This window comes from Ranitomeya imitator, chromosome 2 (genome assembly GCF_032444005.1).
Source record: "Ranitomeya imitator isolate aRanImi1 chromosome 2, aRanImi1.pri, whole genome shotgun sequence".
NCBI classification, from domain to species: domain Eukaryota; kingdom Metazoa; phylum Chordata; class Amphibia; order Anura; family Dendrobatidae; genus Ranitomeya; species Ranitomeya imitator.
In genome coordinates this window covers 827,124,108-827,150,580 of record NC_091283.1, presented here as the reverse complement: position 1 = coordinate 827,150,580, position 26,473 = coordinate 827,124,108, and the positions used below count along the sequence as shown (strand labels likewise).

The following is a 26,473-nucleotide window of genomic DNA, read 5'->3' as shown; positions in this document are numbered from 1 at the left end:
TTCGGAGTAGGCGGAGTCTTCTGTTTACCACGCCTCCATACTTCCGTCATTAGTCGCGGAAGTGTCTGCCGTTGTCACGACAACGTTTATTGTGGACCACTGTGATTGGACGACCTCAGGAAATAGGAAAAACAAACGAACGTGAAATTAGACGTCTCTCTAATCGCTCCCTATATTCTGCAAAACGTAAAGCGGACAATGAAGACGTTTACAACCTCTATGAGAGGAGATGAAAACTGGGAGGACCAGCGGCCATTTTTAAAAAGGGCAAACGACTTCGGACTGTAACCTGCAGTGATTGGGTGGGGTTAAGCTCATTTCCCCGCCCCCAGCCCGCTCCCATTGGCTGCCAGTCCCGGAAGTGTCCTGCAGTGGCTGTGAGTCAGCTGGTTGTCACCTGCTCGGCTGCTGTCACCGGCGGTGCCCGGGCACTTGTTCCCCTCAGGCTCCGCCCCTCTCCGGGTGTCTGCGTGCGCCATGGACGAGAGCAGCCCGCTGGTATCTCCGGCCCGGGAGCAGCCAGACTACACCTTCCAGGCTCCGCCGCCTCCGGTGGCCCCGGCACAGCTCAGCCCCGCCGCCCGCCTTCCCCCCATCGTCCCGGGGGTGGTGGTCCGGATCCCGCAGTCCTCCCCGCAGTGTGCCCCGGCCCCTTCTCCTCCAGGATCCCCCACAGAGCGGGAGAGGCAGCCGCTGCTGGAGCGCTCCCAGCGCCGGGACAAGAACTGCTTCCCCGACGACCCGGAGTTCCGGGAGGTGGTGCGGCGGGCGGAGCGGGCGATCAGCCGCGGGATCTTCCCGGAGCGGATCTACCAGGGCTCCAGCGGCAGCTACTTCGTGAAGGACGAGCAGGAGGTGAGCGGCGGGGCCGGCCTGTGTCCCAGCTCTGCTGGCTGTCAGTGAATGGCCCCAGCTTTACCACAGCGGCGGCCACAAAGGATTTCCATCCATGGAGTTTCCAGTCACTGGCAGCAAGCAGAGACTTTACATAGATGTGGGAGATAGGTTAGAAAACGGCAGAACGTGTTATTACAGACTGACTGTTATTACAGAGTGCCCGGCTGTTCCACGGTCCGGCTGCGCTGTACCACGGTCCGGCTGCGCTGTACCACGGTCCGGCTGCGCTGTTCCGGGCCCCCTGCGCTGTTCCACGGTCCGGCTGCGCTGTTCCACGGTCCGGCTGCGGTGTTCCCCGGTCCGGCTGCGCTGTTCCCCGGCCCGGCTGCGGTGTTCCCCGGTCCGGCTGCGGTGTTCCCCGGTCCGGCTGCGGTGTTCCCCGGTCCGGCTGCGGTGTTCCCCGGTCCGGCTGCGGTGTTCCACGGCCCGGCTGCGCTGTTCCACGGCCCGGCTGCGGTGTTCCCCGGTCCGGCTGCGGTGTTCCCCGGTCCGGCTGCGGTGTTCCCCGGTCCGGCTGCGGTGTTCCCCGGTCCGGCTGCGTTGTTCCACGGTCCGGCTGCGGTGTTCCCCGGTCCGGCTGCGGTGTTCCCCGGTCCGGCTGCGGTGTTCCCCGGTCCGGCTGCGGTGTTCCCCGGTCCGGCTGCGGTGTTCCCCGGTCCGGCTGCGGTGTTCCCCGGTCCGGCTGCGGTGTTCCCCGGTCCGGCTGCGGTGTTCCCCGGTCCGGCTGCGGTGTTCCCCGGTCCGGCTGCGGTGTTCCCCGGTCCGGCTGCGGTGTTCCCCGGTCCGGCTGCGGTGTTCCCCGGTCCGGCTGCGGTGTTCCCCGGTCCGGCTGCGGTGTTCCCCGGTCCGGCTGCGGTGTTCCCCGGTCCGGCTGCGGTGTTCCCCGGTCCGGCTGCGGTGTTCCCCGGTCCGGCTGCGGTGTTCCCCGGTCCGGCTGCGGTGTTCCCCGGTCCGGCTGCGGTGTTCCCCGGTCCGGCTGCGGTGTTCCCCGGTCCGGCTGCGGTGTTCCCCGGTCCGGCTGCGGTGTTCCCCGGTCCGGCTGTTCCGGCCCCCCTGCGCTGTTCCACGGTCCGGCTGCGCTGTTCCACGGTCCGGCTGCGCTGTACCACGGTCCGGCTGCGCTGTTCCGGGCCCCCCGCGCTGTTCCACGGTCCGGCTGCGCTGTTCCCCGGTCCGGCTGCGGTGTTCCCCGGTCCGGCTGCGGTGTTCCCCGGTCCGGCTGCGGTGTTCCCCGGTCCGGCTGCGGTGTTCCCCGGTCCGGCTGCGGTGTTCCCCGGTCCGGCTGCGGTGTTCCCCGGTCCGGCTGCGCTGTTCCCCGGCCCGGCTGCGGTGTTCCCCGGCCCGGCTGCGGTGTTCCCCGGCCCGGCTGCGGTGTTCCCCGGCCCGGCTGCGGTGTTCCCCGGTCCGGCTGCGGTGTTCCCCGGTCCGGCTGCGGTGTTCCCCGGTCCGGCTGCGTTGTTCCCCGGTCCGGCTGCGGTGTTCCCCGGTCCGGCTGCGGTGTTCCCCGGTCCGGCTGCGGTGTTCCCCGGTCCGGCTGCGGTGTTCCCCGGTCCGGCTGCGGTGTTCCCCGGTCCGGCTGCGGTGTTCCCCGGTCCGGCTGCGGTGTTCCCCGGTCCGGCTGCGGTGTTCCCCGGTCCGGCTGTTCCGGCCCCCCTGCGCTGTTCCCCGGTCCGGCTGTTCCGGCCCCCCTGCGCTGTTCCACGGTCCGGCTGCGCTGTTCCACGGTCCGGCTGCGCTGTTCCACGGTCCGGCTGCGCTGTTCCACGGTCCGGCTGCGCTGTTCCACGGTCCGGCTGTTCCGGCCCCCCTGCGGTGTTCCACGGTCCGGCTGCGGTGTTCCACGGTCCGGCTGCGGTGTTCCACGGTCCGGCTGCGGTGTTCCACGGTCCGGCTGCGGTGTTCCACGGTCCGGCTGCGGTGTTCCACACCGCCCCACTGAGGACATTCTAAGTTTTCATGCCCTGGTTGTATCATGTGTTCTGAGTCACACGGTCGCCCTGTGATCCGGCTGCATCTCCGCGTCTGCTGATTCTCACACTGTGCTACGGATGTTTTGTGATTTTGAAGTTCCTGTTGTCACTGCTCGGGCCCCTAGTTCCCCCTTTATACCACCCTGTTCAATAGGGATCTGTATTAAGTGGCAGTGCATCGGACGTCCGCATACAAGCCTCCTCGGTTGACTTGTACCTGGCAATACAGCGGGGCCCCTCTCCTAATTTAACTGGTAGCACAGGGCTGATCGGCATTCTCCATTAGCTGGCGGCATCGGGGGCTCCTGGGTTCTCCTGTAGCTGGCGGCATCGGGGGCTCCTGGGTTCCCATCTATCTGGAGGCATCGGGTGCTCCTGGGTTCTCCTGTAGCTGGTGGCACACAGGACTCCTCGGTTCCCATCTATCTGGAGTCATCGGGGCTCCTGGGTTTTCCTGTAGCTGGTGGCACACAGGACTCCTCGGTTCCTATCTATCTGGAGGCATCGGGGGCTCCTGGGTTCTCCTGTAGCTGGCGGCACACAGGACTCCTCGGTTCCCATCTATCTGGAGGCATCGGGGCTCCTGGGTTCTCCTGTAGCTGGCGGCACACAGGACTCCTCGGTTCCTATCTATCTGGAGGCATCGGGGGCTCCTGGGTTCTCCTGTAGCTGGTGGCACACAGGACTCCTCGGTTCCCATCTATCTGGAGGCATCGGGGGCTCCTGGGTTCCCCTGTAGCTGGCGGCACACAGGACTCCTCGGTTCCCATCTATCTAGAGGCATCGGGGGCTCCTGGGTTCCCCTGTAGCTGGCGGCACACAGGACTCCTCGGTTCCCATCTATCTGGAGGCATCGGGGGCTCCTGGGTTCCCCTGTAGCTGGCGGCACACAGGACTCCTCGGTTCCCATCTATCTGGAGGCATCGGGGGCTCCTGGGTTCCCCTGTAGCTGGCGGCACACAGGACTCCTCGGTTCCCATCTATCTGGAGGCATCGGGGGCTCCTGGGTTCTCCTGTAGCTGGTGGCACACAGGACTCCTCGGTTCCCATCTATCTGGAGGCATCGGGGGCTCCTGGGTTCCCCTGTAGCTGGCGGCACACAGGACTCCTCGGTTCCCATCTATCTGGAGGCATCGGAGGCTCCTGGGTTCCCCTGTAGCTGGCGGCACGCAGGACTCCTCAGTTCCCATCTATGTGGCGGCACCAGAAGTTCCTGGGTTCCCCTGTAGCTGGTGGCGCACAGGCCTCCTTAGTTCCCATCTATCTGGAGGCATCGGGGGCTCCTGGGTTCTCCTGTAGCTGGTGGCACACAGGACTCCTCAGTTCCCATCTATGTGGTGGCACCAGAAGCTCTTGGGTTCTCCTGTAGTTGGCGGCACACAGGCCTCCTTAGTTCCCATCTATCTGGAGGCATCGGGGGCTCCTGGGTTCTCCTGTAGCTGGCGGCACACAGGACTCCTCATTTCCCATCTATGTGATGGCACCAGAAGCTCCTTGGTTCTCCTGTAGTTGGCGGCACACAGGACTCCTCAGTTCCCATCTATGTGGCGGCATCAGAAGCTCCTGGGTTCCCCTGTAGCTGGTGGCACACAGGACTCCTCGGTTCACATCTATCTCGAGGCATCGGGGGCTCCTGGGTTCTCCTGTAGCTGGCGGCACACAGGACTCCTCAGTTCCCATCTATGTGATGGCACCAGAAGCTCCTTGGTTCTCCTCTAGTTGGCGGCACACAGGACTCCTCAGTTCCCATCTATGTGGCGGCATCAGAAGCTCCTGGGTTCCCCTGTAGCTGGTGGCACACAGGCCTCCTTAGTTCCCATCTATCTGGAGGCATCGGGGGCTCCTGGGTTCTCCTGTAGCTGGCGGCACACAAGACTCCTCAGTTCCCATCTATGTGGCGGCACCAGAAGCTCCTGGGTTCTCCTGTAGCTGGTGGCACACAGGACTCCTCAGTTCCCATCTATGTGGTGGCACCAGAAGCTCCTGGGTTCTCCTGTAGCTGGTGGCACACAGGACTCCTCGGTTCCCATCTATGTGGTGGCACCAGAAGCTCCTGGGTTCTCCTGTAGTTGGCGGCACACAGGACTCCTCAGTTCCCATCTATGTGGTGGCACCAGAAGCTCCTGGGTTCCCCTGTAGCTGGCGACATGCAGGACTCCTCGATTCCCATCTATCTGGAGGCATCGAGGGCTCCTTGGTTCCCCTGTAGCTGGCGGCACACAGGACTCCTCGGTTCACATCTATCTGGAGGCATGGGGGGCTCCTGGGTTCTCCTGTATTTGGTGGCACGCAGGACTCCTCGGTTCACATCTATCTGGAGGCATGGGGGGCTCCTGGGTTCTCCTGTATTTGGTGGCACGCAAGAGTCTTGGGTTTTCATTTACTGGGCAACTCAAGAGTCCCGAGTTCATGCTCGGCAGGCTGCATACGTGGGTCCTTGCTTTCCCTTTGCCTGGTGGCCCACAGGACTCTTTGGTCCCCCTCTAACTGGTGACATGGTGCTGATCTGGATTCGGCATTAGCTGACGGCACACATGACATTAGCTGACAGCACACAGAGATCTTTGGTTCACATTTACGATAGATGGCGGCATAGATAGGTACTTGGTTCTCATTAGTTGGCGGCATATGGACCTCCTAGATTCCCCTTTAGCTGGTGGCACAGAGGACGTTTCCCATTTAATGGCAGACAGTTCTGCTCTGGATGCCCAGTAGCTGTTGGTGCACACAACTCCTGGGTTTGGACCCTGCAGTCCCTTTGGCCTATATGGAAGCTCAGTGCTATTAATGACCTGTGATAGCTGGGGGCCTGTATGAGATTTCACATTGGGGCTCATGATCTTCAGGTTCCCGCACTGCCTGAGTGTCAGATTCAGGACTGATGTCATTCTGGCTCCTCAGCTCTGATCCCGGTATCATTCTCTGTACTTGTCTCCATAATGAGAGAATTCTCCCGATGGCGTCGGCTGTGTGTCGGTGCCTTTGCATGTGGCGTGCACGTCTACATGACACAGAAATTATATACCGTAAATGTCACCAGACCACAGCAGCCGGCAGAAAATGCGGGAAAATGCAAAGAAAACCTGTCACTGTGCATCTGCGTCTTACACCGGCTTTTCTCTGAGTGCTAGGAATTGTGTCTGAATGGTAAATTACTGTACCTGGGAGTCACATAACTAGCAGTTGCCCAACAGGAAATCGCATTGTGGGTCTATGGGCAGATGGTCGTGCCGAACAGCAACCAGAGATTTCAAGTCCTACGACTGGATCACGGCTCTTTGTGATCAGCGATCGGCAGTTTTGCCACAGTCTAATAGTATTGGAAAGTCCAATAACGGAGACAGGTGCTGGTTGTGTGCAGAGATTCAATGGAAAACTGCTGGAGAAAGCCAAGTGCAGAGTAGCAACAGTCCCATGGGGAATGAATGGCGCGGTGGTTGTGCGTCTGCATTGCGACATACACTACTAATTTGGTTGAAAGTGCCCTGTTCTGGTAAGGTGTCGATGGGTGATAACTAGGGATGAGTGGGCCCATGGAAGTTCGGGTTCTGGTACTCTACTTTATTCCAAAGTTCAGTTTGGGTACCAGAACCCAAACTTTTGAGCTGTAAAATTCTTTTTCTCTTGTCATTTGTTCTTCTTGTCGTGTTTTTTTTTTTCTTCTGGCCCTCTCTTTGGCTTCTGGCCCTCCTTTTTTGTTACCCTTCTGGCCCTCCTTTTTTGTTACCCTTCTGGCCCTCCTTTTTTGTTACCCTTCTGGCCCTCCTTTTTTGTTACTCTTCTGGTCCTCCTTTTTTGTTACCCTTCTGGTCCTCCTTTTTTGTTACCCTTCTGGTCCTCCTTTTTTTGCTTCTTTCAAATCAAATAGGCTTTATTGGCAGGGCCAAAATATTAGTGTTGCCAAAGCAACATTTTCTCTCTTTCACTGTCACTTCCCCGGAACTCTGAACATTGCAACGGTCTTTCGGAGAAATCCGTGTTCCGCTTTTACCCCTGGACACAAACTGTCCGGTTCGCTCATCTCTAGTGATAACTAATTTCAACCGGAATACCCCTTGAAATCTACAGGAGCTGTGACCTGGCATAGATTTATGCTAACATTTCGAGCCAATCTCCTAGGGCCACAGTAAGGAGAGTTCAGAGATGCCAACATCTGTATGTTCTACTTGGGCCGGTCGTAGATCCAGATGGGAGTTGGGTGGATAGGAGGTGGGGGCTTCTCAGTGATTGATGACAGATCACGTGTCCATCCTTTGCGTCATCTCCTTGCAATGCACTTGACATGAGTGCGGAGACAGTCGCCTCTGCCTGTTTGACATTCCCAGGATTCTTGCGCACACCTTCATGGTTGCTCCCCGTCTGTCACTGAAGGATCGGTCGCTCTGACGTCTCATTCTCAATTATTCATGGCTGCAAGTGAACTAGGACAGAGGGGAAAGTGAGGACTTTCCATAGACAGTAGGGTGCACGGTCCCAAGCTCTGTGCTCATCCAGAACTTCCTGTTACATGGCTCCTGGTATCATCAGATGAACAGTCCCCTATATTTATAAGACTTCATGAGGTTTAGGAATAGTTCAGTAAGGTCCAGGGATTTTTGGGTGGCTGTGATAGCAGAAAGCGACACTGTTTCCTGCGTATACTGTACATACGTTGTATAAACCTTGTACATTTCAGTCGATACTTGAGACTTTACTTCATTTTTTGTGCTTTTAAATAGGAGTGGAAACTGAAGTGACTTTTACGGTAGTTTATGGAGCAGTAATAGGAGCCGTCCTGAGAGGTTGCGGACTCTTGCATTTTAATTCCCTTGTTGTATTGTGCCAAAGTGGCGGCAGATGACCCCTGGGAGGGGAGATGGGTGCAAAAACCATGTGACGTTCACGTTTTATTTCACTATTTTACGTCTGTGTGCCAGGCCACCATAGGATCCCCTCACCATTTATAGGAGTGCTATACATTGACAAAAGGGTCTACATTAACCCCCTCCTTTCCAAGGGTCCCTTCTCTAAAATATCTAGAAGAGGTTGGTAATGATCTCATTAGTTGGATCCTTGACTAATAGAGATGAGCAAAAGATTTGGTGTCCACATCGATAATCCGTGGCAGCCAAATTTGAGCAGACCCCCTCGGGCATCCTGAGCGCCTCTTGTGGTAACTAGGCCCCCATGTTGTCATGACATATTTTGAAGTCATGACATCGCGGGAGCCAAGTAGTAACAAGAGGCGCTCAGGATGTCGGTATTCTAGTGTCGGCTGAGGAAGATTGCATTACCCTGGTCTAGATGCCACGGAGAACCAAAGTGGCATGCTTTATGGAGGAGAGTGTATCACATGCCCAGCATTCATAGAATGATAGATTTGGGAGGGACCTCCTGGGTCATCTTGTCCAACCCCCTGCTCAGTGCAGAATTCACTAAATCATCCCAGACTGATGTCTGTCCAGCCTCTGTTTGAAAACGTCCATTGAAGGAGAACTCACCACGTCCCGTGGCAGTCTGTTCCACTCATTGATCACCCTAACTGTCAAAAAGTTTTTCCTAATATCTAATCTGTGTCTCCTCCCAGTCAGTTTCATCTCATTGCTTCTAGTCTTTCCTTGTGCAAATGAGAATAAAGATGATCCTTCTACAATGTGACAGCCCTCCAGATATTTGTAGACAGCTATTGAGTCTCCTCTCAGTCCTCTTTTTTGCAAGCTAAACATTGCCAAATCCTGTAACCGTTCCTCATAGGACATGGTCTGCAGACCGGTCACCATTCTGGTTGCTCTTCTCTGAACTTGCTCCAGTTTGTTGATGTCTTTTTTTAAAATGCGGTGCCCAAAACTGGACACAGTATTCCAGATGAGGTCTGACCAAAGAGGAGTAGAGGGCAATAATGACTTCACGTGACCTAGACCGTATGCTTCTGTTAATACATCCCAGACTTGTATTTGCCCTTTTTTTGCTGCTGCATCACACTGTTAACTCATGTTCAGTTTTAGTATACCCAAGTCTTTTTCACACATGCTGTTGCTTAGCCTTATTCCTCCCATTCATTTGCAAGTATCTAGCAGCTCAGATGATAGACCCTAATTGAGGGTCTTAAACCCCTTAGACGAAAACTCCTGTGAAAACATCCAACAGCCCCCAACTGTTAAGGGTGATACTGAAAGCTGGACAACCCAATTGTTACCATGCTGGTCCAGCAGACCCTTGGATAAAAATCCTTGTATGAAGACCCTCTTTTGACATCTCATTGTGAAGGCTCCTGAGTGAGGTCCTGGACCATCCTGTCCTCTTAGATGAAAGTCCTTGCGGTTGGGTCTGCAGCTGGCCCCTTAGGTGAAAGCTGAGTGAATGGTGGCCAGCCCTTAGATGTAACCCTTCTAACTAGGTTCTGCTACCAGACATTTTTTTGAAGGCCCTTAAATGAAGATCTGCCAGTGACTTCGGGCAAAGCCATCAAGTGAAGGTCTGCAAACTCCTTAGAGGCCTTTGAGTGATCATTTTCCAGATCTATAGATGACTAACTTTAAAGAGAATCTATCAGTAGGATGAACCCTCTTAAGCCATCTATATAGGCATGTAGGTCATAGAAAGTTGAATAAAATGATACTCTGATATCTGCTATGATGCGATGTCTTATTACAGAGAAATAAGCTGACAACTTGTTTTTGTGTTTGTAATAAGACATGGTTCACCTCTGCTGTGGTGGTTATAATCGAGCACAGGTCTGCAGCAGAACTGCCAGCACTATGAGAGGACAAGTGCTGCCATAAATGTTTATAATGAGACAAAGTTCACTTCTGCTGTGCCTGCTCTGCCGGGCCGTAGCGTGCCTGCTCTGCCGGGCCGTAGCGTGCCTGCTCTGCCGGGCCGTAGCGTGCCTGCTCTGCCGGGCCGTAGCGTGCCTGCTCTGATCTCACTGCAGAACTATGTGTGATTGAGAGCAGACTGTCGGTCATTACATGTCTCACACTAGTAAAGCCCCCCTCCTTTATTTCAAATAAGCTTTGAAGGCAGATTCTCAGGGAGATCTATGTCCGGCCCATAGATCTTAATGGCTCATTTACATATTAAGAAAAAATGTGTCAGTTTACTCAGCTTCCTATGACCTACATGCCTTAGCAGGGTTGATCCTACTGATAGATTCCCTTTAATTCTGCCAAGCCCTCAGTGTCAGGGGTGATAGTTTGGGGGGTTCTGTTTTCACATCAGGCTTGATATAGAAAAACCACTCCTGTAGGAAGCATTTTCCTGCAATATCTCCCACCGCCCCAGGACTTCCAATAGACATTAGTTTTTGGGTGGAGCTCGCTGACGGTTTCCATTATTCCTGGTGAAGTATCATTTCTGTTCTGGCATATTTCCCGCAGATGTCCCTTCTTCTCACGTCTTATGTTGGGCTGCGGAGCCGTTTTCTTTGCGCCATGAAACCAGAGCAGCCGAGCGACCTTCCCTTTCTATCTCACGCTGGTGTCTTCAGGTTGCGGAGTGAAAGTGTTGAGTGTCTCGGCTTTCTATCGCCCGCTTTCTCGCCTTACCCAGGCTCCTGTTTCGCCTTTCCTCGGTAATGTTGTTGGTTGCGTCGCTGCGTTATCGCTGTTCTGGATCTGCTGAGTTCCTATTGTCGTTTCTTTTATCCGGACCTTCGGTCGCTGGTTATTGATTTTTGGATCGCCGCCTATCGCCTCCGTCGGAATCGATCCTCCGCTATCTACAGCTCCTATTTAGAATAACAAAACAGCCGGTCATGTTTAAGTAAAGGAAACTCTGAATTTGGAAGCGGAGCCGCTGTTTCTGCGCTTTACTGATGCCGTTGGGTTCGATTTCATCCCACGTTCTTTCCGTTCACTCAGTCTTTATTTTTGAGGTGACAGGTGACAACCGTAATTTATGTGCCAGTTTGATGATAATTTCACATTAATGACCATTTGGTCTACCATGATTCGAGAGGTCCACCTTTTGGAATTAGATCTCTCGATCTCCTGGAGCCATTTGCCAGGGGATGGGTGCACGATTAATGGTCCTTGATTCTTTTGGGTGTGTTCCTCGGCTCTACGGCCCAATGGATGTTGGGTTTTCACTCTTTGTGCTCTGATCTTTTTTGATCTTTGGAAGATTTTGGCATTTTCTATGTTCTCCAAGATCAGAGATTATCACATCCCACAGAATTGCTGGGTGCAAGGGAATATTGTGCAAAGGCAAAGTGGTCTCTCAGGCTCCGATTGAATAAGGTGCAGCTTTCTACATAGTCCGAGAGGCACAGTGGTGGATTTGTAGAATGGTAGGTCCTACACCTCCCATTCAGGATACCTATGGAGCATTTATGGCCTCCTAGTCCACATCCATAGACATTAATATGAGTCGCTCCTCTGCTGACATATAATGACTCTTCTGGGAAGGATTTCTAGAAGATTTTGGTGGCGTCTGGGAATATTTGCCCCTTCATCCAGCAGAGCATTTGTGAGGTCAGACCCTGATGTTGGGGGTCCGGGTTTACAATCTCTATTATTGTTGTTGGATGGGTTTGAGGTCCGAGCTCTGTGCTCATGTTCCCCCTCCATGTCTGAATGGAGCTTGTGCACTGGGCACAGTCCTGGGGAACAAAAAAGGGCGAACCCCAAACTGTTCCCACAAAGCTGAAGATAAAATTGTCCACAAAGTCTTGTAATGAAGAATTAAGATTTCCTTTCACTGGAATTAAGGGCCAAGGCCGCCCCATGATAACAGCCCATAGTATTATCCCCCTCCACTATCTGTACAGGGGACACAATGCAGTCAGGGGGTAAACGTCCTCCTGGAATCACCAAACCCAGCCTCCTCCATCAGATGCCAGATAGTGAGATCCGTCACTGCACAGAACACGTCTCCTCCAGAGTCCAGTGGTGGCGGCTTTACACCACTCCATCCGACGCTCGGCATTGTGCTTGGTGATGTACGGCTGCATGAAGCTCCCGGCGGGGGCACACAGTGCTTGTGCTGATGTTATACCAGAGGAGGTCTGGACTCTGCAGTTATGGGGTCCGCAAAGTGTTGGTGACTTTTCTACCCTTTGCTCCGCAGCACTCGGTGACCCCTCTCTGTAATATTACGGGGTCTCTACTTTGTGGCTGAGTTGCTGCGGTGCCTTTTACTTCTAAATAATATCAATCACAGGTGATGAGTAAAGAAATGTCATGAACAGACTTGTTGGTAAAGGCAGACGGCATGGTGGGGGGCCGGAGGTTATACACTGGGGACGGGGGGCCAGATGTTATACAGCGGGGGCTGCAGATTATATACCGGGGGGCAGCAGTTATGCACTTGGGGCAATGGGACTGAATGAGAAACCAGAATTCAGTGGTGGCATGTCCTAGGATATTTGCCCATATTGTGTATTCTGTCTTACTGACTAATCAATCACGGGGCCGGCTGCTCATTCTTCAGCCATGGGTCCTGCGTTGCCTCCGTACACAATAGGAAGCTTGTCTCCAGGATTTATTACATGTTCTACTTTAGTTTTTCTAGTAAAATTTTGTGTAAAATGCACGGAATGCAGTCAACGAGGATTTTCAAATCGAGGACGTCACGCTTGGGTATAGAACATGACTACATGTCCAAAATTCTTTTACGTCTTGATGCCAGGACCCGAGGTTTCCAGCAGAACATGGCCCCATCACATTGCCTCCACCAGCTGGTCTTCATCCTGGGGCCACCTTCTCTCTGGGTCGGTGACGCGCCCGGTCATCCTCATGATGTAAGACATGATTCCTCAGACCAAGCCGCCTTCTTCCGTCGCTCCGTGGTCCAGCTCTGGTGCTCCTATTGCAATCATAGGCATTTTTGGCAGTGGACAGGGGTCGGCATGACCCCTCTGACCGGTCTGATGCCCCATAGCCGGCAAACTGTGACAAACTCGCACATGGAAATCCCATGACTTTTGGTCCAGGTTGTGCAGGTTCAGCTTCTTAGGTAATATTGTATCTTGCATCAAAAGCTTTGACGCTTTTACCCCAAGAAACCGGCGTTCACTTAGTAATAAATCCTTAGTGTTATTAGTTTGCTTGGTTGATTTTTCTGAGCCCCCTATAATTCTTTATGTAATTTTAATTTTGTGAATGGGAATATTGGACGTCGCATTTTCCTGGTGCTTTTCAGCACATACCTCGGACGCTTATGAGAAAAGTCGCACGTGTTTAGCGCTGACTATGAATATGTTAATTGTATTTAGTAAGTTGCTGACATGTGAGGACAGAGCACACTCTGTGTCGGCTTTTGCTTTCTTTCAGGATTTCTGTGATTTTAGGTGACGAGAATAGCCCAGTATTACTCCTCTTATCAAAAATTGCAGAAACTTGTTGGACCTAGCAAAAGTCTAAGTGATTGAATTTTTGGATACGGTGTAGAGCCAAGCAGCAGGACTATCCTTGTTCGGGTGGGTACAGTGTAGAGCCGAGCAGCAGGACTTTCATTGTTTGGGTGGGTACGCTGTAGAGCCGAGCAGCAGGACTTTCATTGTTCGGGTGGGTACGCTGTAGAGCCAAGCAGCAGGACTTTCATTGTTTGGGTGGGTACGCTGTAGAGCCAAGCAGCAGGACTTTCATTGTTCGGGTGGGTACAGTGTAGAGCCGAGCAGCAGGACTTTCATTGTTTGGGTGGGTACGCTGTAGAGCCGAGCAGCAGGACTTTCATTGTTCGGGTGGGTACGCTGTAGAGCCAAGCAGCAGGACTTTCATTGTTTGGGTGGGTACGCTGTAGAGCCAAGCAGCAGGACTTTCATTGTTCGGGTGGGTACAGTGTAGAGCCAAGCAGCAGGACTTTCATTGTTTGGGAGGGTACAGTGTAGAGCCAAGCAGCAGGACTTTCATTGTTTGGGTGGGTACGCTGTAGAGCCAAGCAGCAGGACTTTCATTGTTCGGGTGGGTACGGTGTAGAGCCAAGCAGCAGGACTTTCATTGTTTGGGTGGGTACGGTGTAGAGCCAAGCAGCAGGACTTTCATTGTTTGGGTGGGTACGGTGTAGAGCCAAGCAGCAGGACTTTCATTGTTTGGGTGGGTACGGTGTAGAGCCAAGCAGCAGGACTTTCATTGTTTGGGTGGGTACGGTGTAGAGCCGAGCAGCAGGACTTTCATTGTTTGGGTGGGTACAGTGTAGAGCCGAGCAGCAGGACTTTCATTGTTCGGGTGGGTACAGTGTAGAGCCGAGCAGCAGGACTTTCATTGTTCGGGTGGGTACAGTGTAGAGCCGAGCAGCAGGACTTTCATTGTTCGGGTGGGTACAGTGTAGAGCCGAGCAGCAGGACTTTCATTGTTCGGGTGGGTACGGTGCAGAGTCAAGCAGCAGGACTTTCATTTTTCGATCATCCTGATGGAAGTGCTCATCACATACCCTCCAATATGCCAAGTGATCGCTCATTCATGGTTTGAAAAGTATAAAGGCCCCAACCTTTCATACAGACGACATCACCACCCCTCATGTCTCCGTTGTCCAATACTTTTTGATTGTAAACTCTTTTTGACGGGACACTAATATGTTTTCTACTTTTCTTTTAATGGATATGTTTTCAGAATCTGTTGAACCTCTTGGAAGATGATGGCTCCATATAAATACATAGTGATATAATAAGGCGTAATATAGTTGACGTTGTCCTTTATCTTCTAGGAAATAATCGCAGTCTTCAAACCGAAAACGGAGGAGCCGTACGGTCAGCTGAACCCCAAGTGGACAAAGTGGCTGCAGAAGCTGTGCTGCCCGTGCTGCTTCGGGAGGGACTGTCTCGTTCTGAACCAGGGGTATCTGTCCGAGGCCGGAGCCAGTCTGGTAGACCAAAAACTGGAGCTCAATATTGTTCCTCGGACGAGGGTAATGTCACTTTTTCCTTTTTCGAGTGCTAATCGTGGTCTGCAGCTGCACAGTTATTCAGAAAGTTGCATTTCACAACAGTCTGCAGGAGGTTTGAATGTTTTTCTTCTGGGAAGAAAAGTTGCATTTTGGTCAAACTGCATGAGCCCACTTGCCACTTCACGGTGGCCTCTTTTTGGTGGGTGCAGTACAATCTTGTCATCCGATGCTGCTGCCAAGCTAAACCCACCTAGCTCACTCATATGTAGGAGTGGACTAAGCATTTGGACACCAGGTCAATGCCCAAGCAGTAGGAAATCATTGTCTGTTAACAGGGTTTAGAAAACCTCCCTTCATGCAAAGGTTCACATGGCACCCAGCCGTAATCTGTGGGGAAACCCGGGCACATGTGTTCTATTTCCCTGCAGTGCCTCCACAGGGAAAATGAAGTATTTGACAGGTGTGCATTAAATCAGTAGTGTCCTGGTTTTGTAAGGTTGAGGGAAGTCTATCAACTTCAGCCTATAACCTAACATACTCCACATATGGCAATCAGACTAGTTCCCTGAATCAACAAAATCTAGAGCCCATAACCTGTAATATTATATTTTTGAAGAAAGGCATCCAAGCCCTCTTTATAATTCTGTAGTGAATGACCCATTGCAAAATCATGTGACAGTTTAATAGTCTCGCTGCTCGTTCAGTAAAGAATCCATAGTCTCGCTGCTCGTACAGTACATAATCCATAGTCTCGCTGCTCGTACAGTACATAATCATACTCGCTGCTCGTACAGTAGAGAATCCATAGTCTCGCTGCTTGCACAGTAGAGAATCCATAGTCTCGCTGCTTGCACAGTAGAGAATCCATAGTCTCGCTGCTTGCACAGTAGAGAATCCATAGTCTCGCTTCTTGCACAGTAGAGAATCCATAATCTCGCTGCTCGTACAGTACAGAATCCATAGTCTCGCTGCTCGTACAGTACAGAATCCATAGTCTCGCTGCTCGTACAGTACAGAATCCATAGTCTCGCTGCTCGTACAGTACATAATCCATAGTCTCGCTGCTCGTACAGTACATAATCATACTCGCTGCTCGTACAGTAGAGAATCCATACTCGCTGCTCGTACAGTAGAGAATCCATACTCGCTGCTCGTACAGTAGAAAATCCATAGTCTCGCTGCTTGTACAGTAGAGTATCCATAGTCTCGCTGCTTGCACAGTAGAGAATCCATAGTCTCGCTGCTTGCACAGTAGAGAATCCATAGTCTCGCTTCTTGCACAGTAGAGAATCCATAGTCTCGCTGCTTGTACAGTAGAGAATCCATAGTCTCGCTGCTTGTACAGTAGAGAATCCATAGTCTCGCTGCTTGTACAGTAGAGAATCCATAGTCTCGCTGCTCGTACAGAAGAGAATCCATAGTCTCGCTGCTCGTACAGAAGAGAATCCATAGTCCCGCTGCTCGTACAGTAGAGAATCCATAGTCTCGCTGCTCGTACAGTAGAGAATCCATAGTCTCGCTGCTCGTACAGTAGAGAATCCATAGTCTCGCTGCTTGTACAGTAGAGAATCCATAGTCTCGCTGCTTGTACAGTAGAGAATCCATAGTCTCGCTGCTTGTACAGTAGAGAATCCATAGTCTCGCTGCTTGTACAGTAGAGAATCCATAGTCTCGCTGCTTGTACAGTAGAGAATCCATAGTCTTGCTGCTGGTACAGTAGAGAATCCATAGTCTCGCTGCTCGTACAGTAGAGAATCCATAGTCTCGCTGCTCGTACAGTAGAGAATCCATAGTCTCGCTGCTCGTACAGTAGAGAATCCATAGTCTCGCTGCTCGTACAGTAGAGAATCCATACTCGCTGCTCGTACAGTACATAATCATACTCGCTGCTCGTACAGTAGAGAATCATATTCTCTGCTCGTACAGTAGAGAATCCATACTCGCTGCTCGTACAGTAGAAAATCCATAGTCTCGCTGCTTGTACAGTAGAGTATCCATAGTCTCGCTGCTTGCACAGTAGAGAATCCATAGTCTCGCTGCTTGCACAGTAGAGAATCCATAGTCTCGCTGCTTGCACAGTAGAGAATCCATAGTCTCGCTGCTCGTACAGTACAGAATCCATAGTCTCGCTGCTCGTACAGTACATAATCCATAGTCTCGCTGCTCGTACAGTACATAATCATACTCGCTGCTCGTACAGTAGAGAATCATATTCTCTGCTCGTACAGTAGAGAATCCATACTCGCTGCTCGTACAGTAGAGAATCCATACTCGCTGCTCGTACAGTAGAAAATCCAGTCTCGCTGCTTGTACAGTAGAGAATCATATTCTCTGCTCGTACAGTAGAGAATCCATACTCGCTGCTTGTACAGTAGAGAATCCATAGTCTCGCTGCTTGTACAGTAGAGAATCCATAGTCTCGCTGCTTGTACAGTAGAGAATCCATAGTCTCGCTGCTCGTACAGAAGAGAATCCATAGTCCCGCTGCTCGTACAGTAGAGAATCCATAGTCTCGCTGCTCGTACAGTAGAGAATCCATAGTCTCGCTGTTTGCACAGTAGAGAATCCATAGTCTCGCTGTTTGCACAGTAGAGAATCCAGTCTCGCTGCTTGTACAGTAGAGAATCCATAGTCTCGCTGCTTGTACAGTAGAGAATCCATAGTCTCGCTGCTTGTACAGTAGAGAATCATATTCTCTGCTCGTACAGTAGAGAATCCATACTCGCTGCTTGTACAGTAGAAAATCCATAGTCTCGCTGCTTGTACAGTAGAGAATCATATTCTCTGCTCGTACAGTAGAGAATCCATACTCGCTGCTTGTACAGTAGAGAATCCATAGTCTCGCTGCTTGTACAGTAGAGAATCCATAGTCTCGCTGCTTGTACAGTAGAGAATCCATAGTCTCGCTGCTCGTACAGAAGAGAATCCATAGTCCCGCTGCTCGTACAGTAGAGAATCCATAGTCTCGCTGCTCGTACAGTAGAGAATCCATAGTCTCGCTGTTTGCACAGTAGAGAATCCATAGTCTCGCTGTTTGCACAGTAGAGAATCCAGTCTCGCTGCTTGTACAGTAGAGAATCCATAGTCTTGCTGCTTGTACAGTAGAGAATCCATAGTCTCGCTGCTTGTACAGTAGAGAATCCATAGTCTCGCTGCTTGTACAGTAGAGAATCTATAGTCTCGCTGCTCGTACAGAAGAGAATCCATAGTCTCGCTGCTCGTACAGAAGAGAATCCATAGTCTCGCTGCTCGTACAGAAGAGAATCCATAGTTTCGCTGCTCGTACAGTAGAGAATCGTGTAATAAACATTGCTCTAACTAATACATGAGGGTCTTCAACTTTAGAGAATTCCCTAATAGAAAATAGTGGATGGCTTTTGAAAATTCAAGCGAGTATTCGAGCGAACGTGTATCACTAGGGTGGCTGGTAGTAGCAGTCGTTTGTGGACCTTCACACTTGTCTTGTGCTCACTTTACAGGTTGTGTATTTAGCCAGTGAAACCTTCAATTACAGCGCCATAGACCGAGTGAAGTCCAGAGGGAAGCGGCTGGCGTTGGAAAAAGTGCCAAAAGTCGGTCAGCGGTTTAATCGGATCGGATTGCCTCCTAAGGTAAGGTAGAAAAAGCGGGGACTTGTCTCGCTGCCCAGTGGGGACGGGATCAGATTAAAGTGACTTATAATTAATATCAAACTGGGGATCTGATCACTGCGACTCCGAGGATTCTCCGATGGAAGGGACCAGTGATCCTAGTGGGGCGCCGTTATTTCTCATGATGGGAATAACAGAAGTCCTAAATCATGGAGGAAACGCACACATTCTGGTATTGCCACAACTTGACAAAATTAATTTGTAGCATCAAGTTTTCATGACCGGGGTGTACCCTCAAAGAAACGTAATAAAAACTGCAGCAGAATTTTTTTTTTTTGTGTAAATGACAGTTAATCCAACCATTAATGTGTGAATGTAAAAAAAAAAAAAAGCACAACCTTCAACTTGTCATGCAAATAATACATAAAAATATATTATATTAAATATAATATGTATGTGTACTTCTACGTAATATATATAATTTAATAAAAACAATACCGATTAGATTAAGACGAACGAAAAAACATTCTGGACTTGATAGAGATCGACGCTGTTCCTCTGCGCCCGTCATTTCCCTTTTGGACGTTTCTTCCGCCTCGGTACTGACCACCGAAAAGTAAAAGGAAACTTTGAGTGAGTCTCTTCCATTTTTCTAATGAGTTTTCATTCTGTCTTTCTTTCTGCAGGTTGGCTCCTTCCAGCTGTTTGTTAAAGGCTATAAGGACGCGGATTATTGGCTCCGGAGGTTTGAGGCTGAACCTCTCCCTGAAAACACTAATCGCCAGCTGCAGCTCCAGTTCGAGAGGCTGGTGGTATTAGATTACATCATCCGGAATACAGGTACCTGTACTAAGTGACTCGTTAAAGAACTGTTCCTGTTATTAAAAGTGATCGCCTATCCACAGGATGAATGGTGGTCTGCAAACCCTCTGGGACCCCCACCTGTCCTAAAGATGTGGCTCTGAAATGCCTTGTGTGAGCGGGGCTGCACATGTGGTCCATCGCTCCATTCATTGTCTGTTAATGCTGGAGATGGCCTCAGCTTTTTGCAGAAGCCCCCCTATACCACAAAGGTGCGCACGTTGCGGCTACTGTTCCATTTTGATATGACATTCCAGAGCCCTGTTCTCTGGATCGATGGAGGTTCCTGGTGGTCAGGACCCCAATGACCTGCAATATCTTCACTCACTGCGATGTGACCGGTCTGCATACGACTCCACCTCTACTTGTTGACCCGTAAATTTGATGCTAACTCCATAAGACATCCCGTTAAAATCTGTGAACGTCCATTAGAGCGGTATTCCAATCTTGTACACTTATGGCATATCCACGAGACATGCCATGAATGTAGAGTGGATGCAAATCCAACCAGTGGGGACCTGACGTGCGCCAATGTCAGTGGAGAGATGGTCATTATTCCTCTTCATTTTTATGGAAATTCGGACCACTTCTCTGCTGATGGCAGCGCATGACGCGACCCTGCTTTCAAAATCTATGCAGATCTCTTTGGTGGGTCCCATATCTGCTATATATCTATGGAATACCCCTTTAATTTCAGGAACTGCTGTCAGTCCTCCAGCACCACAGTGGACCCATGATCTTAGCTCATGTATGGAAGATTTCTACTTCCGATTTCATAGATTGAGGATGGCATAAATGTCTGTTACGTTGGGGGTCTGATCACTGATATCCGAAACCGGATCGCCCAGTCCCTGGCAATGAATTGTGCAATCACTATTCAGTGAAGTCACTAGGGAACACCGACACCGCTGAGTCCTATCCATATCCCAAAAGTATCTCCAGTAAAGAAAGAGGGAGAAAAAGATCAGAAATACATAAAATGTGCGCAGACCTTGGTCGGCAATGAATGCGCGCAGACCTTGGTCGGCAATGAATGCGCGCAGACCTTGGTCGGCAATGAATGCGCGCAGACCTTGGTCGGCAATGAATGCGCGCAGACCTTGGTCGGCAATGAATGCGCGCAGACCTTGGTCGGCAATGAATGCGCGCAGACCTTGGTCGGCAATGAATGCGCGCAGACCTTGGTCGGCAATGAATGCGCGCAGACCTTGGTCGGCAATGAATGCGCGCAGACCTTGGTCGGCAATGAATGCGCGCAGACCTTGGTCGGCAATGAATGCGCGCAGACCTTGGTCGGCAATGAATGCGCGCAGACCTTGGTCGGCAATGAATGCGCGCAGACCTTGGTCGGCAATGAATGCGCGCAGACCTTGGTCGGCAATGAATGCGCGCAGACCTTGGTCGGCAATGAATGCGCGCAGACCTTGGTCGGCAATGAAGGCGCGCAGACCTTGGTCGGCAATGAATGCGCGCAGACCTTGGTCGGCAATGAAGGCGCGCAGACCTTGGTCGGCAATGAAGGCGCGCAGACCTTGGTCGGCAATGAAGGCGCGCAGACCTTGGTCGGCAATGAAGGCGCGCAGACCTTGGTCGGCAATGAACGCGCGCAGACCTTGGTCGGCAATGAACGCGCGCAGACCTTGGTCGGCAATGAACGCGCGCAGACCTTGGTCGGCAATGAACGCGCGCAGACCTTGGTCGGCAATGAACGCGCGCAGACCTTGGTCGGCAATGATTGCGCGCAGACCTTGGTCGGCAATGAACGCGCGCAGACCTTGGTCGGCAATGAACGCGCGCAGACCTTGGTCGGCAATGAACGCGCACGACTCGCTGATGTTTGTTTGTATTTGCATTTTCCTTAGATCGAGGTAATGACAACTGGCTGATAAAGTACGACTATCCCATGGAGAACGCAGCGGCCAGGGTCCGTACGTCAGGGGTTTGTATGGATGTCTGCAGCATTTACTAAAGTTCCGATTAGGTTTTTGTAACCGTGCTTTTCTCCCTAGGATTCAGATTGGGTCTTGGTAAGAGAACCCATCATCAAGATTGCTGCCATAGACAACGGTTTGGCCTTCCCGCTCAAGCACCCTGATTCCTGGAGAGCCTGTAAGTCTGCGCCTCTAAAACCTTACAGAAAATGTTAAGTAGCTGCATAAATTTTAACACCCTAAAATAATTTATTTTAACCCTTTATCGGACTATTCTGGAGTGATTCTGTATTGGTGGGTGCCCAAGTGCTAGGAACCCTACTGATTGCCAGAACAGGGGACCCAGGTTCGTCCATCAATGTTCTCCTAGACCGGGGCTAGGAGGAGTTTGAATGGAGCAGAAGGGGATACCAGGGTCTGTTATTGAAGAAGGTCCTAGTGGTTGGACCCTCACCGATCTAGTGTTTATCACTTATCCATTAAATGTTATATGAATCGGGCTAAGACAGGAAGTTATACAGCCGACACCGGACTCTAACAGCAGCGATCAGAGCCAACTCCGATCGCTGCTTTTCAACCACTTAAATGCTGCTGTTTGTGTCCGATTATGGTATATAAGTGACACAATCCTGGTGGTGGGTTTCTCGAGTGCCCATCAGCCCCCTTGCAATGTGATTGTGGAGTGCCGATAGTTCACTATGGCAGCTGGTGGAGACCCAAAAACGTGCCGTCACACAGGTCCACCAGTGAGAAAACAAAAAAGTTAGAAGTCTCAGAAAAGTGACACAAACACACACACAAACGCACACACTTTTAATTTTTTTTACAACCATCATAATTTGTTTTAAGCCACTAAAATAATAATGAAAAAAAAAAAGCCGCAGCAAAACTATACGAGTTTGGTATCGCCACAATAGTACTGACCTTGGGGTCATGTTAACGCACAATGGACGCCGTGCAACACAAAACCCAAAAATCAATTGCAGATTTCCGACTTTTTTTTTTTTTTTTCCTTTTTCCACCACACTTGGATTTTTTTTCCGCATTTTTCTGTAAAATTTATAATGTAATGTGGATGGCGTCAGTGAAAACTACAATTAGACCAGCAAAACGCAGGCCACAGGCTCCCATGCGATGATGTCAACAGAAACTGCTGTTGGGGGGGAAAAAAGTGGAGGAAGAAAACATAAAATCAATAATGATAATAAAAATAGGGGTTAAGGTATATACTTTCCTATACAAAGTATAGGCAATAGTTGTGCATTTTTAATGTTTTTCTTTTTTTTTTTTTTCTTTTTGTCCTCTTCCTCTTTTAGATCCTTTCTACTGGGCATGGTTACCACAAGCCAAAGTGCCATTTTCCCAGGAAATCAAAGAACTTATCCTTCCGAAAATATCAGACCCCAACTTTGTCAAAGATCTGGAGGAAGATCTCTATGAGCTTTTCAAGGTTAGAGAACTGCCAGAACTTCCCACTATATTTTCCCAATTTTTACTTTGTAAGGAAATGACAACAACATTTAAAAATAAATAAATAAATAAATAAATAAATAAATATATATATATATATATATATATATATATATATATATATATATGTGTATATATATATATATATATATATAATAAAAGACTTATAAAGTGGATAAAATGAGCACCCATACGGCCACCTCGATGGACGTACTAACAAGATACACAAAAAAAATGACAGGTCTGGAAATGCGGGGACACGCAGGCACACCATGCGCGCACACACACACACACACACACACACACACACACACACACACACACACACACACACACACACACACACACGTTAAATTCGACATGGTATTCATATGGTGCGGTCTAGAACAGAAAATTGCTGCTAGTAACATTGGCGGAGTTGCATTTTTGTTTCCTATTTTTCCGTACTAAAATAATAGATTTGGATCAATAAATTATGTAATCCTAAAAATATGTAGTTATTGGATTACATCAAAGTAAAACTTTGATGTGGTCAAAAAACAGCTTGGGAGAAAACGGACTCCCTCTGCAGACTATGTACAGTGACACATAGAGGATGGAGAAACCAAACATGCCAAAATGTATTATGAAACCTCCTGAAAGTTGTAATCTCATCAGCCGCTTAGAGGAAAGTGTCCGGCCGCGGCTCACAATACGACCCTCTGTTCTCCGCCGGTCACATTGCTTCCCACGCATCGTACATTTCTGTAAGGTTTACAGTGAACCGTTCATCTCATTTAGAGATTGCTGTTCTTCAAAAAGAAAAAAAAAACAGACTTTGTAGCCGAGAATCACCACTAAAACCAATCTATAAGAAGGCTAGATGACTCTCCCCACGGTGGGACACCGCCCGGCATTTATTATATTCGGGGTCTGCGCCTCTGTTATCACCCAGCTATTCATGATCCCTAACTATTATTGATTTCCTATCCTGTCTCCTACTTTACCCATGTATCAAAGCAGATCTAGTTTTCTGGTTATGAACCAGGGGGCTCAGGATGAACACTGGCGAATGGCCCATTCACTTGGCCAGGAAAGGCCTGTTGGGACATTTCATCACTATCGCCATACACTGGATACCCCCGGCTACCCCTTTATTCGGGGCACCCATTGACCATGTGATTGGCATCCTGGGAATAGGAGAGCTGACGGAAATCGGTAGAGATGGATCTGCCATGTGTTATAGTAAACGATCCCTGTGCGTCCTGTTTGGGGACACAGGTTATGTGCGGCGTGGCAGATAAGGCCTACCTAATATTTTGTTGGGGTGTCTGACTCTACCCCCTGTCTAGAACCATTTTTTTTGAGGGGGGACATTCTGCAGTGTATTAATGGGTATGACCTTAACCCCTTGTTGTCATCACTGTGATGCTACAATACTGTAATGTTAATGTCTGTTTTCTATAGAAAGATGCCGGCTTTGACCGAGGACAGTTCCACAAGCAGATAGCGGTTATGAGGGGGCAGGTGAGTATTATTACCTTTACTTCTATGCTATAGATTAACCCCTTAGGCGCTTCAGCTTTCAGCCAATAGCGACCATAACCTCTAAGTGGTTGCACCGAGGAAACGATGTCACAGCTCACCGTATGTGTGTATATATGTGTATCTATCTATATATAGTTGTTTTTTTTTTTTACAAAACATGCATAATTTTCTGGGAGAAATACTTCATTTTCTAGAACCTCCAAAAATAGGCCGGACAAAATTGTGGGTAAACAACTTGTTTCAAGCATGTGATGCTCGATCAAACTCACCTGTGGCAAGTAACAGGTGTGAACAATATAAAAAAATCACACCTGAAACCAGATAAAAAATGGGGAGAAGTTGTCTCAATGTTTGCATTGTGTGTCACACTAAGCATGGAGAACAGAACGAGGAGAAGAGAACTGTCTGAGGACTTGAGAACTAAAATTGTTAAAAAAATATCAATAATCTCAAAGTTAAAGGTCCATCTCCAGAGATCTTTATGTTCATTTGACCATGGTTAACATAATATTATAAAGAAAAAAAGCAGTGAGCTGTGACATGGTTTCCTCTGTGTAACCTCTCTGTAAAATTATATATATTTTTTTTCATCTAACAAAAAAAAAAAAAAAAGTATATATATAATATTATATATATATATATATATATATATATATATATATATATATATATATATATATATATATATATATATATATATATATATCTATCATGAATAGATCATTTTCTAGGGGCACACAACATGGTGGAAAAGGGCAAATATTGAAGGAATCCGAGATCGAGCATGTCAGATTTCAGCATGTCCAACCCTTTGTTCTCATAGGATATATGGTACCGGACTGACCCGTGCACTCATCTGCCTCAATATTAGTCAGAAAGGAGGCCGACACAGATGATGGGAGTAATCCTGTATTGCAGTGAGATTTTATTCCTCACTTTTTTTTTTTTTTCTCCCCAGATCCTCAACCTGACTCAGGCTTTTAAGGATGGGAAGAGCCCCCTGCAGCTGGTGCAGACCCCTCCGGTGATAGTGGAGACGGCGCGGTCCCATCAGAAGAGCAGCAGCGAGTCGTACACGCAGAGCTTCCAGAGCCGCAAGCCCTTCTTCTCCTGGTGGTAATCCCGCCGGCGCTCTGTATGGAAAGGCCACGACGGTGCCAGTGTGCAGCTGTAAAGCTGCTTCTTGGATACGTCACAAGACAAAAAAAAAAAGAAATGTGATGAGAACTGACAAGTGGGTGTTGGGGGCCCTGGTATAAATGAAGTCACTGCCACGGAGTGTATGGCGGGTGCATGCATGTGGCATTGGGGACACCAGTGCGTAATCCCCACATCCAAAACACGGGAAGAGTTTTCCCCTTAATTGTCCTATTTCCAAGTCCATCCAAGCAATGCCTAAACACAGGAAAACGTCCACACTACATTGTATTACACCTAGCACCCGGGGCCCCTTCTCTTACAACAGATTGCTGGAACTTATAGTTCCACTGGATGTGAAAGTCCACAGGGCACATGTCTCTTCCATAAAGTAAACTTGAAATAACCGAGTCATGCACATTAGCCTTGCAACAAAATGGCTGGAACCGGAGGTGCCACATCGGTGATTATTTAACGCGTGCATGTTCTACAGTGTTAAACCGCGCAATGTACAGACTGCCACCTGATGGATGCCGAGGGTACTGCATGCACCGCTAGCCGTGCTGTCTACCAACGCATCCCGCCCTGTGTGTATTGGGGGGAATATGCACAGCGTCACGCTCACGATCCCTGCACTTATTCCAAAGCTTAAGTTTCTAAACCCTCAATGAGGGTTGTATTATATATATTTTTAAGCAACTGATAGGACTGTTTTTTTGTTTTAGCTTTCTTCATAAAATCTGTTATAGTTTCTGCAAATCTTTGTGATTTGTGAAAAGAAAGGAGAGAGGCTACTGCTAAAGCGACGTCCTTTTTAACCTAAACCCTATGGCAGATTTAATAAATGTTAACCGGTAAAAGGTAAAGGTGTCGTGTGTTTATTGATCACAACCAACATGGTAAAGACCCATCCTCAGGTCAAAAGTGGCCAGTGTCTGCCCTTCATTACTCACGTGAGTAAATATCACAGCTTAATATTTTTGGAAGTTGGAGTGGTTTTTTTTTTTTAGATTTGGCTATCTTAGGAGGATATCTGTTTGTGCAGGTAACTATGACTGTGCAGAATTATTAGGCAACTTAATAAAAACCAAATATATTCCCATCTCACTTGTTTATTTTCACCAGGTAAACCAATATCACTGCACAAAATTTAGAAATAAACATTTCTGACATGCAAAAACAACCCCCCCCCCCCCCCCAAATGAGTGCCCAATAAAGCCCCCTTTCTTTATGATGACACTCAGCAGCCTCCATCCATAGAGTCTGTCAGTTGCTTGATCTGTTT

General features: G+C 49.5%; 1 protein-coding gene across 1 annotated transcript; it reads left to right on the top strand.

Moving 5' to 3' along the window:
• Window positions 1-350: 350 nt before the first annotated feature.
• Window positions 351-26,054, top strand: PI4K2A (phosphatidylinositol 4-kinase type 2 alpha). The gene is made up of 9 exons (XM_069754027.1): window positions 351-855; window positions 14,493-14,693; window positions 18,152-18,283; window positions 18,949-19,102; window positions 20,986-21,047; window positions 21,133-21,232; window positions 22,371-22,504; window positions 23,971-24,030; window positions 25,010-26,054. The coding sequence occupies exons 1-9, from the start codon at window positions 478-480 to the stop codon at window positions 25,169-25,171; spliced, it is 1,383 nt and encodes a 460-aa protein (XP_069610128.1). The 5' UTR covers window positions 351-477; the 3' UTR covers window positions 25,172-26,054.
• Window positions 26,055-26,473: the final 419 nt, after the last annotated feature.

Coding starts and splice junctions, on each gene's coding strand:
- PI4K2A (XM_069754027.1), top strand. CDS start 478: ATGGACGAGAGCAGCCCGCTGGTATCTCCGGCCCGGGAGCAGCCAGAC. Junction 22,505..23,970: donor ATCTCTATGAGCTTTTCAAG/GTTAGAGAACTG, acceptor TGTTTTCTATAG/AAAGATGCCGGCTTTGACCG. Junction 24,031..25,009: donor TAGCGGTTATGAGGGGGCAG/GTGAGTATTATT, acceptor TTTTCTCCCCAG/ATCCTCAACCTGACTCAGGC.